This window comes from Caloenas nicobarica, chromosome 2 (assembly GCF_036013445.1).
Source record: "Caloenas nicobarica isolate bCalNic1 chromosome 2, bCalNic1.hap1, whole genome shotgun sequence".
Classification (NCBI taxonomy): Eukaryota; Metazoa; Chordata; class Aves; order Columbiformes; family Columbidae; genus Caloenas; species Caloenas nicobarica.
Window position 1 is genome coordinate 122432193 of NC_088246.1, and position 20110 is coordinate 122452302.

Consider the following 20110-nt stretch of genomic DNA (forward strand, 5'->3'; position numbering starts at 1 on the left):
GAACTTGTATGTGGAGGCTGTATTTACATTCCAGTGCAACAGTTTCTTGATTTTGTATTCCTGCCTAGTGGTTCCTTACACTTCACTTGCATTAAATTCCTCAGATGTGATCTGTTAGCAAATATGTAGAATTACTCCAGGGAGCTTTTAATGATGGAATAGACCTTTAACATCCACTGAGTATGTGGTTTACCTTTTTTGTTGTTGCTAGTGCAATAAATATTTGTTCTGATGTTTTTGGATTGTCATAACAGGCATTCTTTATAAAAATATATGATTGTAAGTGAACTGCCAATACACCATGTTGTCTCAGTGGTTCAAGGTTTGTAGCTATGTAACATTTGACAGACATCAGCTTACTTGCATGAAATATTTGCAATTCATTTGAAGAAGGTCTCTGAGGAATTTGACAACGCTATTGATTTTTACTGTCAGATAGTCTACATGGGCTGGACGGAAGAACGGGAACAAGACTCCCTTCAGGATCGAATGTATGCACCAAAGTTTCTAGCACTGAGGGGATCTTCCCTGTATAAATTTATAGCACCTCCAGTAAGTATATTTCTCATGCTTAGCAGAAATAAGTAAATTTAATAATTTGTTATTAAATAAAATATTTTCTGTAATATGTGCAAGGCTTTCACAATGAACTATCACTAATTGAGCTAACAGAATTGCAACTTAAAGCACTGAAAGGTACCACCAAGGTATGTGGTACAGAAGGGACAGAAAATAGCTCTTCATCAGATGACCGGGCATCTAACAAGAACTTCTTTTCCCCCACTTACATGAGCACTTATTAAAATACGTGAGAAAGCTACATGTGCTAAAAGGAGGCTTTTCATTTTCGTTTGGCAGGCAGAACAAGCCTGAAGCAAGATGGTTAAACAGAACTATCATTCTAAAGTCAAACTGTTGAGATTTGGGGAAATATCAAAGCTTTTTGCATGCTGTAGAAATGGCAATATCTCTGTATGTAGGTGTCATCCTGCATGTAACTTTTATGCTGCTTGGGAGCACCAAAAATAAGGTAGGGAAGCAAATGAAATTGTTTAGTTTAAATGTATTTATTTGAGTCTGGCTGGCAACACTGAGTAAAATCCTATTTGTTGTGTCATACTCAGCAATTTACTTTCACAGTTTTATGCTACATCTGAACTGCAGCAAATGGAGATATCCTCTAGCTAACTTTTAAGCCAGTAGCTAAGGAGCCATTAACACTTCCATACTGGCAGCAGGGATAGTTGTGTGTTTATTGGGTGACCTTTCTGACTGCTGCTAAACCCTGTGTTGCCAGATCAGGGCTGTAGCTCCTTCCTGCCTGAATCATAAAATCATAGAACAGTTTGGATTGGAAGGGACTTTTAAAGGTCATCAAGTCCAACCCCTCTGCAATAAGCAAGGACGTCTTTGATTAAATCAGGTTTCTCAGAGCCCTATTCAGCCTGGCCTTGAATGTTCCCAGAGATGGGGCGTCTACCACCTCTCTGGGCAACTCGTTCCTGAGGTACTTGAAAGTCAGTTTGCAAGTCTTTACATCATTCATCAGTTGCTATTCATGTTTGTTTAGGAAAGTGTTTAAGAACATGTGAAAGACATGAAGAGTGGAAGTAAGTACGAACTAAGAACTTTATGCGTTCAGTATTGGTACACTAATTCACTGGTATGGGAGTTTGGCTTTTGTTGGTGCATATTTTTCAGAATCAGATTTCAATGTCAGATTATGCTGCAAAACATCTTAATTCAAAAGCAGCTCTCCCGGCTTTGGAAGACCTACCTGAGCATTTGCTGCCTATCAAATACAGCCACTTCCATCCTAAACACTAGATAGAAGCAGAAAAAGTGCTGAGAGCTCCTGTTCAATACAGAAGAGGAAAGTTATTTTTTTGTAAGCACTATGGAAGGAACTACAAGCCTCTGTACTGAGGATTCAATCATAAGTTTCCAGGAGTAGTATTCTGCTGGTAGGTAAATGGCTTATGGGGGATGATTAATGGGTGTGGAAGGAACATATTTGTAATAGAGATGCAAACCACAGTGATGTGAGTTAGGACAATTTTGGCTAGCTGCTGCTGTATGAGACAAGCCACCAATTATTGAAGTCTTTATAGGTCTTGTTTCAGCTGAGCTGCAAGCACAACATGATTTTGCTTTGCCAGAATCTGGTTCTTATTCTAAAACAGAAAGACAGTTCAAACATAGAGAAAAAATATTTTCTCTATATGGAGTAAGAGGAAGTAGAATGATAAACATGCTTTGTAAAGGACAAACAGAGGAAGCGTTCCTATCGAGCTACCTTAAAAACATGAAATGTATGTATTAATTGCATGCTTACATGGCCAGCAAATTTATCTTGTTATGAAAGACTGCAGTTGGCCTTTTAAAAGGACTTCTAAAATCCTATTTTCTACATGCAAACTTTTACACGTTCAGTTATGTTTGCTGTACTGCAGGTGTATGTGTTTATGTTTCTGGGGATTACAGAAAATTAAGAACAAACTTCAATGCCACAGTTTAGAGTTTCTGGTTTTGAGATGTGTAAAGTGTAGTTTTAAGACAAAAGTAAGTTTTTAAACATAGCTACAAATGGCTTTGTGCTTCAGCAGCAACAGTAACTACTTTTCCTGATGGGGCGATACGACTTTAGCTTGTGTGGCTGGTGTTTTGGGGTCAATGGAGCTGTAGCAGGACCCAAGATCCCTGTGCCCATTTCTGTGTTCCTGGTGAGAAAGTTCATTTTTTGTCCTCAGTAGAAAAAGCAGCTTTTTTTCACCTTTCTTTATTTCATCTCCTTCCTTCCTTCCTTCCTTGATACATTTTTCAAAGAATTTTATATTTTTGAATCTTGAAAACTAAATAAACTTCTGTCTTCATCAAGCTCTTCATCTTGCCTAACGATTGTAATAACACCTGTCTTCCTTTGGAGCTGGGCCACTGTTCAATACTTTTACCATTAAGATTTTTTTTTTTTTTTTAATGTAAAGCCTCAATTTTTATTTTATTTTGTGTGTTCTTCTTTCTTTCGAGGCTGTGAATAATTCTCCTTTTTCCTTCTTAGAGTTTTTGGAAAGTTAGTTATAGATCGTTGTGATATTCCCTTGACTGAATATATTCCTTTATTATATCCCCTTATTTCTTTATTATATCCCCTTACTGAATATATTCATCTATCCCTCTCTGTCTTATTTAAGTCTTAACTCTTATCCTTGCATAATTTTATTGAATTCTTTTATTAATACCAATAAAAGCAATTGTCAAATCCTGGGGAAAAAACAAAACCAAACCAAAAACAAATGAACAAAAAAAACCACACCAAAAAGAGAGAAGAGATGGACTATTCTTCAAATCTTAGTTTGCAAGAATTTAGGAGTAGATTAATCTTGGTAAGAAAAAAATAAAGTGTATATTTGCCTCTGTGGTTTCTTGCTAGTTTTTTCCCCTGGATTTCATGGCATGTGGAGTAAGCGTCTAGGACATTGCAAGGCTGGAGACTTTGGTTTAATGGATTTGCAAACAAGGTAGGTGGCTGGTAGCAAATTGGGGGAGTTTACAAGTTACAAGGGGGTTAAGTGGTGCGAAACATTCTGTCTTATAGTCAAGGCCGTGTGACAAGAATTGAAAGGCTGCATCCTCTCAGGATCTCAATGCAACCCCCACCAGTGTGGGCCGGAGGCTTCTAGGGGAAGCCTCATGATTCAGCCTGGAGCAGCCTGCATGCAAACGCACTGTGCTGTAAGCACAAACAGGCTGGATGTCTCTCAAGTACTACCTGGATGAAACAATCTGTTCCCTGGCAGTTACCTCTCTAAGGCAGTGCTTGATCATACTGGATGTAAAGGATAGAAAGTTATAGGGATAGATTATTTATTTTTTAAGTAAACTTAATTACTGAAATAAAAATAACTTACCTTTCCTGTTTTTTGTTGTTTGTTTGATTTTTTTTTTTCAAGGTCACAACCTGGGATTGGACACGAGCTGAGAAAACATTTTCCATTTATGAAATAATGTGCAAAATTCTCAAGGTATGGTGAGAAAGTATAAAATAAATTACCACTTTGTCAGATCGGTCAACAAGCCAGAACGTAGCACCAGCTTGCAAAAAGAGATCAATTTTTTTCCCTTTGAAGTCAATATCAGAATTCCTGGTGTCAGTAGATACAGAGCCAAACTCTAGAAGAAATGTTTTCGAAAGTGTTGGAAAAAATGGAAATAAACTGATTTTGACTAGGAAACTGTTTTATTTCTCCATAATGCAGTATGGGGTTTATAGCTTTACTTTAGTGGCACATTTAACCAGTATAACACTTCTTTTTCTAACCAAGGAGCTAAAGAAATAGCTATCAACTCAGTTACTTTCAACTACGTTGATGCAACTAACAGTGGCTGCAATGTAAGATTTTGCTGACTGAGAGCAGGGTCTTTAAAATATGCAATACCGTTCTAAAAACTTTTGTGTTATTTTTTTCCCATTTCTTCAGTTTGCCTTGACTATAATAAATGGGAAGAAATAATGAAATATATTTAGAAAATTAAAGCTGTGAGTAGCAAATTGCATAGGGCTGTTATTGTGCATCGCACTTAATTTTTAATTCTGAATTAAGATTTAATATATAAGCTCTTCTCTCCATTTTAAAAACTGTTTTCCAGATGCTCAGCATTTCTCAATCTAAAACATGAACAGAGGAAAAGGAGATGAAAAAAAAAATTATCTTTTCCGATTTATCTGAAGTGTTTTCCTGTGTATGTTGGTTTTGGGGTTTTTCGGTCAAAATTGTATAAAAGGTAATTTGGTCTGTTGTGAAATTTCATCTAGGAAGAGATAGACTAGTACCAAAAAAAAGTGTGAAAAACCATATTTAAAAGCAGGGAAGACCTTATATGATGTACACGACACATTTCCTAGTTTCTGTAGATCATAGATGCACTATACTTTCCTTTAGGAGGCAGATTACAGGTGAAACAGGTCAATAAAATTCAGAAACTTTTTACATAAGAGACTTCAAAAATAAGAAACTAAATTTATAGTCTGAAAAAAAAAATTCTCTGCTAGCAAGCTGGAAGGGAAAAGTGAAATTTGTTCTTTAACTGCTACATTGGCTGTGGGGTCTGAAGTCTTCAGTAAGGAGTAGAACATCCCAAATGTAACTCAAATGTGTGCAAAAATTGACTTATTAGTAGTCATCATGTAGGGAGAGAATTAACAGAAAAAGTTAGTCATTTTGTGAAGACATTACAGAATCAAAGAATGGTTGGGATTGGAAGGGACCTCTGGAGTTCATCTAGTCTAACCCACCTGCTAAAGCAGGTTCACCTAGAGTAGATTGCACAGGAGTGCATCCAAGTGGGTTTTGAATGTCTCCAGAGAAGGAGACTCCACAACTCCCCTGGGCAGCATGTTCCAGTGTTCTGTTACCCTCACTGAGAAGAAGTTTCTTCTCAAATTTAAGCGGAACCTTTTGTGTTCCAGCTTGAACCCATTACCTCTTGTCCTATCATTGGTTGTCACCGAGAAGAGCTTGGCTCCATCCTCGTTACACTCACCCTTTACATATTTATAAACATTAATGAGGTCAGCCCTCAGTCTCCTCTTCTCCAAACTAAAGAGACCCAGCTCCCTCAGCCTTTCCTCATAAGGGAGATGCTCCACTCCCTTAACCATCTTTGTTGCCCTGCGCTGGACTCTCTCCAGCAGTTCCCTGTCCTTCTTGAACTGAGGGGCCCAGAACTGGACACAATATTCCAGATGTGGTCTCACCAGGGCAGAGTAGAGGGGAAGGAAAACCTCTCTCGACCTACTAACCACCCCCCTTCTAATACGCCCCAGGATGCCATTGGCCTTCTTGGCCATAAGGGTCCGTCTCCCCGACACTGCTCTCTAATAGGTCATTCCCCAACCTATACTGGAACTTGGGGTTGTTGCTACCCAGATGCAAGACTCTGCACTTTCCCTTCCTATATTTCATTAAATTTTTCCCCACCCAACTCTCCAGCCTGTCCAGGTCTCGTTGGATGGCAGCACAGCCCTCTGGTGTGTCAGACACCTCTCCCAGCTTGGTGTCATCAGCAAACTTGCTGATAGTGCACTCTATTCCCTCGTCCAAGTCATTGATGAATATATTGAACAATACTGGCCCCAGTACTGACTCTTGAGGCACTCCACCAGATACAGGCTTCCAACTAGACTCCGCCCCATTAAGCACAACTCTCTAATTAGAAACTAGTTTGCAACTAGGGTACAAACCTTAAGTTTGTCTTTTCAAATTGAATTGTAGATTGCCTCAGCTAGAGAGATTTCTCTAAGTTTCTCTTCATGACAGAAGCATTACAGAGGAGAATAGGAGCTGCCAGGTCCTACTGAACACACATTAATATTTCAGTGTTTTAATATGTGAGAATACAATCACTTCTGGTGACAGTAAAAATATGAAAACACTAAATAAATATTAATGTCTACACCCAGCAAAGGACTTCACTGATTTAATCATCAGAAAGGGAGTATAGTCCAACCATATTAAATAAAGCTCAGAACTCAGCTGCCACTGTGGCCAATGTTTTCTTCATAGTTGCCTGCATGTGTGGAGTGTGCTTTCTCCTTTGGTATCCATTCCAAAGGCTCTGACTCTTCTCATGAATGATACAGGGAACTGGGATGCCATTTTCAATTTTTGCAGTTTTCTCAGTCTCAAAGCACCTAAGAATCAGGATGTTCTGCACCTTAATCAGAGATGTCAGGGATCATTTATGGAGATGCAAATAACCTAAGACCTGGGCAGTAGAGGAGTGGTAAATACATAAATTGATAAGTATATGTTTTATTAAAATATCAATAGATCTGTTGATTATGATATGGAAGTACCTTAACAGAGAGAAAATATAAGGCACTGAGGAACTGTTTTAACCTAAAAAGAAACAGGTAAAAAGAAAGAGTGAGTAGAAATCAAAGTCGGGCAAGTTTGAATTGGAAAAGAGTTAGAAACTATAAAAGTTCTGATGATTAATCATTGGAAGGAACTGGTAAGAGAAGTTGATAGCTTTTAAACTGCTTTCTTTTTTACCAGTAGTTTCCTTCCATCTGATGGTAGTGGGACAGTGACATTAGCACGTGCATGAAAATCTATGATCCATGTTCAGCAATTTGTCAGGCAAGATAATCTAATGATACCACTTCTGACATTAAAATGGATCTACGAGTCGTTTTCAACAGAATCGGTGGTAGAGCTTGCTATGAATAAATATTTCTAATTTATTCTGGAAGAAGCTTGTTTCACCTTATCCTCTGTTTTGAGGGATAAAGCCCTATCAACAGCCAGCTAATTCCAATGTTCAGATTGATCAAATCTTCAGTACTCCAGAAAACCAAGCACTTATATCACTAGCTTCAGAAATGGGCAGATGGCCTTGTCCTGTGTGGTACTTCAAAGCTTGGTGAACTGTATGTGTCTTTTTGGTACCTTTTATGTTTGTGTATTTTCAGTGTGTGCGCGTGTGTGTGTGTGTGTAAATGTGTATATTTTAACAAGATTTAGGTACCCTTGATAAATTCGTAAATAACTTAAATATTTAGGGATTTTTTCCACATAGGGGGTAGAAAAAAAGTTTGTTAAAATTTTCAGGTAAAGTATGAAGAATGATATAAAAGGTTGCACTTCTCTGCAAGTTTGCCTTTTTTGCTTGAGTTACTAATGTCCTTCAGATTCATCCAAACATCTTTTAATCGTGAGAAAATGCTTTCTATAGCTCAGTCACCTGCCTTCTGTCTTCAATGTGTCATGTAAAAATATTTAGAGATTTGCAATAAAAAGCACACTTTATTCAGCATAAAACAGAAAACATATTCAGGTGTCAGGTCAGCTCTGAAATGAAATGTGGTGATAATTGCAAAAGGCAGTCTATGCCAGCAATATGTCAGGTTGGTTAATCATTGATGTTTATAACTGGTATCATTCACATCAGTGCAGCTATAATTTTCTTACTATATCAATCAGGACCAACTTGATGTCTCAGAAGACTTGTATTTCCTTCCTTATTGAGTTCTTAGTGTGTGTAAAACCCTCTAATGCACTTATGCTAATTTTCTCACTTAAATTTCCTGTAATTTTGTTCTCCTTTTCCACGAAGTCAAGTATGGGAAAAGGATTATATAAAAAGCATAGGAAAATGCTGAAAGTGTTTATTTATTAAGATATTTTTAAATTAATACAAATAGACACATAAACATATAAAGTGAAGGTGTATAACATATTTGAGGTATATCATTAACATAGTTTGCTCAATGGCTGAGACTTGCATCCTGATTTGATTCCACTAAAGCACTTTACATGTGTTCAAAACTGGAGGCATAATTAATGGATCCCTTTTATTAACATGTTAATACTACATCCAGGGAAAATGAGATTTTCATCTAGCGTTAATCCAGATGCCACTTCATGGAAAAAGTGCTAAACTGTTGAGTGTTCTGTTCTAAACTGTTGAAGTAATTTTCAGTCTTTGGTTTGCCTCCTGTTCTAAATTTAAGACTATTTTAATGTTTTCAAAGAAAAAAGGATCTGTTCCCACTGTAATTAGAATTACAGTTGTCTTATAGGATAAGAAACATAGTAAAAGTCATAAATTATCTCCATGTGCACTAGCACTAAGACCATCATTAAGTTGGCTTCAGTTACACAATAAACTTCTTGGGTGTTGGAATCATTCAGTACTGAAACAGAGCTTCTGCCAAGGCCATTGAATTTCCATCACTGGATCCTTATAAGCATACGCCAGTGTGTAGCTGCCCCTACCTTGCATAGAGACATGCACTAGATGACCACACCTCATCCATATTTTCAATTAATATGATTCTGTGTGTGATGTCAGTTCATTTCTTTTTAACATGTACCTAGTGATACAATCCTTAATCTGTTGTTTGTTAATTTGAATAAATTTAATGTGCACTGAGTCTCAAAGATGTTAATGTTCCTGTAACTGTACAGCACATGGAAGAGTCTCTTTTGAAAGAAGAAGCAGTGTTGTTAGATACCTGACAACTACCACTGTATGAAGGCTTGATAACATTTTATTTGATTCAGAAGAGGAAGGACAAATGATATTTGAAATGTAAAATTATTAAGTAAGGCTTTTTCTATTTCCATTTAAAGAGGTTTTTTTTTTTCTTAATAAAACCCCTATTTCTTCTGGGTATTTTTATGCAATATTAGGATAGCATAAACTGTCACTTCTTGGGGAAAAAATGAGTCAATTGTGTTGGGCTGTGACTGCCAATCTCAGAATCTGATCCTGCTTCCTGGAAAAAATAATAAGATGAACACACAGAGGAAAAGAAGAAGAATAACAGATATAGAAAATACATGTTTAAATGACTCTTGCAACCTGTTGATTAAAGGCATCAGCTTTCCCTTCTTCTAAGAAATTGCTTTTTGCTGCCTTTCTAGTTACAAGTCTCACAGCAAAGCCAGCTTCAACTTTTAATATAAGGCAAAAGGAATGATGAAAAAGAACAGAAATAAGGTGTGAAATATAAATAATGAATGAGGATGCTCTGGAAATACAAGGATGCATCTTTCTTTCCAGATGTTCAAGATTCATCCAAAGTTTGAAGTTTCCTCTCCCTGACTTAGTCACATCAGGGCATTTCTCAAGATTAGAGTAATGCATTATTTTAGTATTTTATCTACTAATATAATCTGAGACACCGTTTTAGGTACATTGTTGTGTAGCATTTTTCTCAAACTTGTCTGTTTTATCTTATTTTCTGGTCACAATCTTTAATCATTTGAATTTTGTCTTGTCTTTCTGACTATAGCAATAATTACATTCTAGCATAAGATGTTGGAGTTTTATTACATTAAGAAATTGGGAGTATAGGATTTCATGCAGCCGTGATCATACTGTATTTTTTTTCACTGGATCTGTGTCCCATTTGTTATATGAAATAAATTGTTCTTGTCTCAGGGACAACTATTCAAAATTTCCTTTGGTGCATTCTCTACACAATGGAAGTTTACATATTACTTTCTCTCAACAACCAGAGCCAACCCAACACAAATGCTTTCATTATGCTACCCTAGTATCAGCCTACCATAATGTATTGATAAGCTATTTAAGTAAAGAATTCCGTTTTTAAAAAGAATAGAAGGTATGTGGTCACATTACTTACGTGATTACTTATACTTTTATTATAATGTGTAATCAATTTGATGGATAGTTTTCCAGCCTTTTATTGAATAGGATTTAATTCTTATCCCTCCAATATTTTTGTCCTTCATCAGGAAGACTTTTAAAAGACCTTTTCTTACCTTTAAAACAAATGCATCTAAAGTTGAAAGAAAAAAAATCACCATATGAGAATCATTAAGACTTTTCTTCCACATAATTTCTCTGTCCACTTCTGGTTTTCAGTCAGGTGCCTTTTTCTCTTGAAGAAGTGCACAGTCTCTTAAGGAGAAATAGTGTGTGCTGTTCTAATTTCACATGGATAGTAACATAACATAAAGTAGGAAACGTTCTTCTCTTCCCAGACACCTTGCAGATGGAGCATGTTCAGAATGAACTCTTGAAAACTGTAACAGCCAAATTTTGCCCAGAACATCTAAATTTTTCAGTGGTTCTTAACTTGTATTTTTTTCTTCCCATACCTGAAGCAGTTGTTGCTGTTCCAAAGATCAGAGGTCCCAGATCAGCTCTTTAGCAGAAAATAACCACCAGTGTTTCTTTGGAAAGTATTAGAATTTTTTTTTTCCCCACAAGATGAGATTTTTGACAGTTTTTCTCATATGACACTAAAATAAACATATTTCTGAGTGGAGATCTTTAAAAAATAGGCACGATTATGGCACTGGCTCAGGAGAAACCTCTGTTTAAACTCTTGCTCTGATTCAAAGGAGAATGTTTAAGACTGCATCATCTTTTAATCAAGCAGAATAGGAAATTAATTTTCCTATCTGGCAGAATAGGAAAGTAATTCAAGCTTAGTGCTGTACCTAATAGGTTACAGGGAATGAACATTTCTATTTCTCTCAAGCAATCAGAAAAATCTGTCTAATGGAAATTTAATTGAAACTACAATTTATCCTGTAATTAGAAATAATTTTCCCCTTGAGAAAACATATTTTCATAAATCTTGAACATTGAAAAATATTCTGTCCAGTTTTAGTTCAGCTGGCATTCTGTGTTTACTTCAATGCATATATATATACATATGCAATGTCAACATCTTTCTTAGAGTTTTTAACATTAAAATTCAGAAGGGTCTAAATAAGATATGTACAAACACGTGCATGCCTGCATGTTTGTTTTATTTTATTTTGTTGGTTTTTTGGTTGTTGTTGTTGTTTTCTTTTTTGTTTTGTTTTTGTTTGGTTTTTTGGTTTTGTTTTTGTTGTGGGTTTTTGGTTTTTTACTTGATGAATGGAGATATGTTGGAGAAGCAGGATCTTTTTTTTCACTCTGTGTGAATTTGTTCCCTGCTGCCTGTAAAATGTATTAGAACCATCTCCATAGCAACTAATGGTGATGCTCAAGAGAAGTGTTCCCAAAGTTTCAGATAAAGAAGTGGATCATTAGAATCCCTTAGAAAGAAGGATGCATGTTTATGTAGATGGAGCAGATAAAGTGGAAGTAGACATAAACAGTAAAGTAATCAGGGCACGAATATAAAGGTGTGATGTAATTAGTTCTTACAGTCGCCTTGGAGTTATTGCACTCTTGATTTGATGACAGAATGCTTTCTATCTTCAGAGAATTTAGGTGCTGGGTTTGAATATTGATTATGATATGGCAGATTTCTTTTTGCAGGACTGTCTAAACTAGTCAACAAAGAAAACATGTTTTCTTTGCTTTCTTATCTGTGTATTATTACAAATTATTATAATTAATGTCATGAACACGAATATTTATTTCATTTTAATAACTGAAATAAAATTATCTCAAAAATCAAGGTCTATTTTGTCTGTTTAGGTATACCACTCTGATTAGGATGGTTTTGAACATCTTATATGAATTGTTGTTCATGTCAAAAACTGCTTGCCAATGTCACTAATATTTACAGTTCAATTGCCAAATTACTCAGTATATTACATATATCTTTACAGGTAAACCAGATTTCCAGATAGTTCTTGAGCACTTCCTGGGTAAAAATCATGCCATGAGCATGAAACTGTTAGACCTGGTTTTGGTTTTTATTGCACAGAACTTTGTAGAATAGAACAACTCAACTCTCACTGACTGTAGTAAAAGTTGAGGGTGTCTTCCACTTCAGCAGATCTAAATAATAGCTGAAATATCAGTATTTAATACATTCAATTATTAAAAAAAAAAAAAAAAAAAAAAAAAAGAGAAAAAGAAAGAAAAAAAAAGATACAAGTAGTCAAAAAGGAACAGTGCTGCTTCTGGAGAGGGCAGTCTTTCAAAAGAGAAGAGATTACCTTTGCAGAAGAAAAGGTGATGTCACTACTTAGTGATAAAGCAACATTCTGCCTTAATTTGAAAGGACCTGCCTAATGAACCATGCTTGGTTCCCTTAGACAAATTTATTACTCTCACTTAACATGGACATCATTATTAATTAGGCAAGCAGGAGTCATACTGCTGCAAGTTTTATGGCTCTTCCTCTTCAGAGAATCTATTAATTCATATTGAGAGCATCGGGGGCAAATGGTACAGCTAATCCTTAACAGTATAAAAGAGTTCTTTAAAAATCAACATAAAATTGACTCATGTCCATCATTGACTAATAAGTGATTATAAAAATACAGGGTCATAGCGAATTCTTAAATGAATAGAATGACATTTTACATTTTAGCTGAAGTAGCCATTTGGTAAAAGTTAATTAATGAAGATTCCTGCTTAGTCCAGACCTGTTTTTTTAGACTCCTGACAAGTTTACCTTAAATTTGCAGAGTCTTTGGGGCAATTCTCAGTGGGATTCCTAAGAAAAAGTTTTGCTTTAAATTCCCACCTTTGCAAGGGCATTTGGATTGCTATCATTTAGCTTTGCCTACATATTGTTCCCTATACTTTTCCATCTTACAAATGGAAACATGGTTAGATTTATATATCTGGAATACAGATTTCACTTTTTAAAACCTGAGAACAAATGAAAGACTAAAGAAAGGTCTTGGAGGAAAAAGGAGCAGAAGCAGTACTAAAGGGAGCTTTGCACCAAAGTATTTTTGCAAGCAGAATGAAATACCACTAAGCAGGAAAAGAATACCTCATATGTAAGTCAGCATTTTTTAAAAAAACCCTGAAGTACAACATTTAAGTATCCAGTGAGACTACTGATCTCAACTGTGCCCTCTGCTATGGGCTAGCACTGTGAAAATTGCACCCAGCTACATTTACCCAAATTTCCAGAAGTATTTGCAAGGACAGCTGGTGAGCTGGTAACAGCTGCTTGGCCATAGTAGGGACAAAATTAATTAAAACCATTTCTGCAAGTGTATTTTTCGCAAAGTTGAATTGCATGCCAGAATTTTAGCATAAAGCATCCTGTATTGAAAAAAAACCAAAACCAAAACCAAAAATATTTTAGTGATGGATTTCCTGATTACCTTGGTTATTCTTTGATTTAGCGCCAATTACAAATGCTAGCAATCATTAAATATTATATATTTAAAACCTGATATCCATTGTGTGTTGTTGTGTGAAGCCAAAAGTAACTTTTTCCTCCATGTCCAAACCCAGCAACCTAACCACTGGCAGCCACTGTAGTCTCTACTGGCAGTATGCAGCTATAGACAAATTTTATGTTGGATTTTCTAAGCCACCAGAAATATGAACTTGTTTTGTCTAGCCTCTATAGGGACAATAGGACAGATGGACTTGTAATACAGCTTAAATAAATCTCTTGCTTTCTTTGTCTAGCCTTCCAGAGTAGAGTGAGTGAGTCAAATAGGTCAGAGAAACTGATCTTTGTGTTCCTCTCATGTGAACAGAAAGTCAACACCTTTTATAGAATGTATCGAATTAAAAAGTTTATTGCTGATAACGTTTTTGAGAAGTGATTTATTAAAATATTGGAAGTTATGCCAGATATGCTGTGTTGTTCCGTACCATTCTGAACATAGGTGTTCTGTTTAAAATTCATTGAAAAGTCAATGTTTAGACCAAAACCGTAATTTTCAGTTCCTCAGCTCTCAGTAGTTACTACAGGGTTATATTGTTAAAAATGTCATTTTAAAATGCTAGCTTTGAGGCATAAATGTTTGCAATTAAAAATATTAATTGATGTATGCCAGATTATATAACTTCAGGTTTTCATCAGGACAGTGATCTACTGGACCGGCGGAAACATTGCTTCAGTGTCCAGTCTGAATCTGGAGAAGACCTTTACTTTTCTGTGGAACTAGAGTCTGAGCTAACGCTATGGGAAAAAGCCTTCCAAACAGCAACTTTTTTAGAAGTTGAACGGATACAGGTAAGAACAATTGCCTTGATGATTACTTTTTGGTACATTAACAGATCAGGACTATATGAAATATTGATACAATTTAAGAAATTCTCTGACCTCCTGCAGCATTCAAATTATTATTGTTTTATGTATGTAATTGCATAGAAAGCCTTTTGGTGTTCCAAAAGGCGATCTAACATTCAGAAGAGATCACCTCAAATGAATCTTTGAGTTATTATGACTAGATGATACGTGTTAGTTAACTGAAGTTCATGGACAGAAGAGGAAAACCAATCTACATATCAGGGACAAACCCAGCTGTTTTGATACTCATACATACTGTCTTATATGCTACTTTATTTGTTACTGGATAACATAAGAGAACCTTGCAGGAATTAAATTGTCCTTGCAAAATCAGGAATGAGAATGCACAGAGTCCTTACTGGATGCAAGCAAGAACAAAATTGTACCTCAGATACATTATTCTTTTTTTCACACATTTCTTGTTTCTTGTGTATGTACTCAACTGGCAGATGACAGAGTAGAGATAGGTGGCAGATTACCAGAAAATTTTTATAGCAAAATTACGTATCAGAATGTTTAAAGATAACTCTGTTTTTCTCACATGACCAAAAAGTCATGGTGTTTTTGGTTTAAAACAGAAGAAAAGAAATACCCATCACAATTATAATTCACTTAATCCTAGTTGTCATATTGATCTAGTTGATGTTGCCATGAGTCGTTCTGTATACACATGTACGAAAGTCATATTAGCATATTAGCCTGTGCAAGTATTGGCTAATGCTCACTTTCCCTGTACTCATCTTCCGCATTCTCCTGGGAACACAAGCTCTGACAGTATTTGCTTTAGACAGACTGTGAGTTAGTCATATATTAGGCCTCTTTTGACCTATAAACCAATACATGCAGATGGAATTAGTATGTACTAATCATGATCCATTTTACAAAAACTACACTGCTGTCAGTTTTAATGCATACTACCTTTGTTGGAGGAGGAGGAGTAGGAGTAGGAAAAGGTTCAACTTTTATCTTTAAATTCATGCACTCTGATACCTTTTACAGGAGCTATTCTTGTCTTTTGAACCCTGATTGTAATGCTGAAAAATGCAAGTGTATTTTTTGTGTATAAAAATTGCAAAATATATATCCTCTCCTACTAAATAGTTGAGATGCTTTGTCTTTCTCATATAACTGGCAGCTACATTGTTTGCAGAAGTACTACTATGCCATAAGTAAAAGAATATATGGCAATTTTCTTGAATAACTTTTAGCTCAGAAGCCACTTCATATTTGTTCTTCTTTAATATTGATTTGTTCCTAGTTCAGATTTTTTCTCCGGGGTTCTAGAATTACATTTATTCAAAATTGCTTCCATGTTTGCCAAAAAGAACTTCCTTAATAATCTTAACCTTTCCACCTTTCTTTTCATTCTAGTGATGTTCAGAGTAGCAATTATGAACTCAAAGTAATGATTTCCTAAGACTGATTGATCATAGCAAATTTGTGAAAGTGGACAAACAGGCTTCTTTTGATAGATTATTGTGAAACTCACATTTACAATTTTACCATTTTTTCTTTTTTTTTGTTCCCTCTCTATATCTCAGTTTGTGAAAAAAAGAATAATTTTTAATATAAATGGTCTTGGCATCCTCATTTTTCTTTCATCAATCTGTTACTGCTTTCATCCACCAGTTTTGCACATTCAGATAAAATCTGGTTTGACTAAGTATTGGTATAATTTGTCTCCAGTGAGTTCTTTCATTGTTCTGTGAGAAAAAAATGGTGACAAGTTCAATATCAAAATATCGGCTATACATTTTTACTAAAATTTTATTTTATGCAATCGTATTTACATGAATATTCACATTTCATGTGACTTATAACACAGCTGTGTGCAGGTTTGTCTTACTATGAAATCGTATAATTTTGAAAATATAACTGCAGTTTAAAACTGCCATTTAAAATTATTCAAATGTGTTGTGTAGTGTTACATAATCGTACAAATAATACCAGTACCAGCATAAATTGGCATTAACCTTCATGAAAGGTTAATCAGGGCCCTATTCTGATGTGATTCTAAAGAATATATCACAAATTAAAATATTTTAAAGTGCCTCACTATAAATATGTAATAAATTCTGTTTAAGCCTAATTCATAGCTTCTACCAGAGATATATCTAAAACATGAATTAGGCAGGTTTTTTCCCTAGGGCTGAAATATATTAGAGAAGAGACAATCAAGCTGATAATAGTTTGGCAATCATATGTGTTACTGTTTGTAATGGTGCCGTTACGGTGTGTTACATTCACACTTTAGTTAGTTTTCTTTAGAATGGTAAGAGGTGCTAATCCATTTTCATGATTACCTACAAAAAAAAAAAAAAAGTACAGTTGAAATGGAGATATTTTTCCTTACCATCTCACAGCATTGTTATAGTAAAAATCTCAGACGACAATAGCTTGCATAATGATATGCAATTATATATGATTGTCAGATTCCCTTTGTGTTCCTGCTACTTCATGCTAAATTTTTCACTGCTTCTGTTGTGATTTTTTTTCTTGCTGTCCTTCTTGTTTGTATTGTAGCTGCTTGTTCCCTAGTCTAAGGGTCACTGTGTAAGCTGCTTTGTGTTACAGTACTTTAACTTTTGTCTCCATTGAAGTCGAATCTGAGTTTGAAAGTCTTAATTATATCTTGGACTTGTAGTCTTCTTTCCCTTAGCTTCAGAGATAGCTTCTTACACTAGATTTACAATGTATCATTCTTTCTATAATTTAAACCGTGTGTATTGAGGGAGTAGATTTTGAGGAACATAATATATTGGGTTGTCTCCTTCGGCCCCTGCCTGACCAGCTGAATTATTCATAAACCAAATTTAAGATTCTGTATTCTGTGAGAGAACAAGAAATGAGTGCTGAAATATCTTCTGCTTCTTTTGGGAGGGGGGTTATTCAGTTTTCACATGGTTTTCATGAGCTATATTTGAGAAATCAGCAACCAAAGCCAAGCATTCACAGTATATAATATTAACGGTCACTTTTAATGATTTAAAGTGTTTGTTAAATGTGTAAGAAATTTTAAATTATCAAGTCTCCTGGGGAGAATTTATACAATTTTGTTTTCTCCAAATGCCTGAATTAAAAGATAAATTAAAGAAAATAAAGATGAGAAAAATCTTAACAGAGTTTGTGAGTGTCTGAAAGTTCATATTCCTACTCTGTCCTGTGTCCAGAGTCACGTGCAAGTGCATACAACACATGCAGAAAGCAAGGGACATTCTTCCCCAAAGAAACAAAAATATTGATAACAGAGATCCTTTTGTTACTCTCACATTTCATTCTTCTGTTGATTGTTTTGAACATTAATGAATACATAGTCTGAGGGCATAGGCCGGTCTTAAATGTAAGTAAAGAATCTGCTGCTCCACTGACGGTCTGCACCTTACAATGCAGTTTCTTCCTGTTGATACCCACATTGAGCTGAACTAGATTATATTTCTCCACAAACTGTGCTCCACGTTGCAGAAAGAGTTTTCAGTCTAGGAAGCAGGTTGCTTTTACAGTGCAGCATAGAACCAAGACTGAACTTCCTTCTCATAGGTCTTAACTTTTCATTTAGGCTAATTGGCCCAGGCACAGAGCTGTGCTTAGGCAATGCTGTTCTAGAGGTGGCTGTGCCAGCTCAGCGTGGTGCTGCAATGCACATTGTAGGTTGACCTCTGGTGTTGAGGTGAGAGGTCAGATGGATTAGATAGCAATACATATTTTAAATCTGAGATACTGTCTCCTTGCCAAATTTTAATTCTCAGTAAAGGCTCTATGTCTGTTCTAGATATCTTGGAGGTCTAGAAATAAAAATGTAGCTTGCATCTTGTAGGAAATTAGCAAGGTAATTCTACAAAACCGTACAGTTTTTGCTTTGCAGGCAAAACCTGAACATTTTTGCATATGTGAATTCATTAAGTCATTGTGAAATATATTACTTTACACTCTTTTCCTCTACTAATCAGATGTTGCCAAAGGCAGTATCGTCTCCTTTTCTAACAACACCGATCTACAATCAAAGTTTACATATTCATAGTAGTTTTATGGTGTAGCTGCTCCAAAAAGAAGCCACTTTTGTTTGCTAATATAAACACAAATACCATATGATTGCAACACCACACAGCTGAATCACTGATTTTGTAATTAAAAATTGCAAGGTTTATGAATTAATAGTTATAATGACTAAGTACACATCTGTACTACATGAATTCAGATTTTATACATGTAGTGAAGTACATAAAGTTCTTTCAGTGTTGGAGACTGTAAAAATAGACCAGTCACTGTTTTCGACCTCAACAGCAGCAGTAGGAGACCTTTCATTTACTGACAGACACTTATAGCTTTTGAACACCTTTTGTGGATCACACAATAACATATGATTTACCGTTACTGAGCAATAATGCAAAATCATCTTGTAAGGCATGTGTCATGGATTGCTTTTACTTCTGAGCTATAGGTGACCATGCTGTGTCTATAGACTGGCTTAAATGCTGGACTTGTGCCCCACTGATAACTATCAGAGAATGTCCTTCAGCTTCGGTGGTGGATATCACTGTATTTGAAACCTGGATTGTAGAACACCAAGGTGTGTACACAAAGATTATCCAACAACTGTTTGTATGTAGTTGAGACTTAATTTGGTCAATGAAAGCAGTTCACGCAAATATTCCCATTCCAGAAAAGAAATCTATATTTAAGTGTGAGAGAGTAAAATTTAAAATGATCAAAGAATCTATGTAGCTATGAACTTTTCCATTATCCTGCATTACAACGTCTGTTAATGAGCTTTTCATCTTCTTGTGTCCTGAGTAAGACCATTAAGAATCCAAAAAGCCCACCCAAAGAATGTATAAGTAAAGGCATCTGACTCATCTTTGATAATCAAATGCTAAAAATAATAATACATACTTTTGTAACATTGATAACTTAGTAACTTACATTGTGTCCATTTAAAAATTTATATTTTATTTCTTTGGTGCATTATATATCTTTGTTCTCATTTGGTAAACTTAGCGGCTATAGCAACATTTTAAGAATATATATTTCATTTGATATGGAGGGTAAAATTTCTATAAAATAAGAATGTTTTCTTTAAAGAACTTACATCAGATTTGAAAATGTTTTAATTTTTTTATACATTTTGTGATGAAAAGGACAAGTTTGTCATTTTGTATCTGAAGTTAGGCTTCAGGCACAGCATTTTTTTTGATCCTGAAAATGACACTAATAGATGTCTCACAGCATGTATTGAAGTATGATGTTATGGAACTATATAGATGCATAGATTTAAAAAATCACAGAATGAGAAAGTCTTTCAAGATTTCAACATTTCTCATAGAAAACTTTGAGAAGTATTGATCCACTAGCTGAAGAAAAAAGCTTTTTCATATGATTGTATCACTTGCTAAATGGTATGAAATACTACCTTTTTGGCTGAGATTTAGGACAACACAAAACTGCAATAAACAGCATGCTAAAGAGATATTTTACAGATGCATTTATTTTTTTCTAAAAAGCTAAATGAATATATTAATGTTAGAGGATGGGGTTCCAAAACAAATACAGGAGTCTGAAAATAAAGAAAACTCCCTTGTAGCAGTTGTCATTGGTAAACCACTGGGGCAATTCTGATTCTGATTTCTTTTTTCTCTAACA

General features: G+C 35.3%; 1 protein-coding gene across 1 annotated transcript in view; it reads left to right on the forward strand.

The window, feature by feature from the left end:
* SNTG1 (syntrophin gamma 1) overlaps positions 1-20110 on the forward strand; it is a 329768-nt gene that overhangs the window by 287626 nt on the left and 22032 nt on the right. The window contains exons 13-15 of the mRNA XM_065629093.1: positions 436-552; positions 3951-4022; positions 14264-14416. Of these exons, the coding sequence (XP_065485165.1) occupies positions 436-552; positions 3951-4022; positions 14264-14416 (342 nt within the window). The remainder of the gene's footprint in view (positions 1-435; positions 553-3950; positions 4023-14263; positions 14417-20110) is intronic.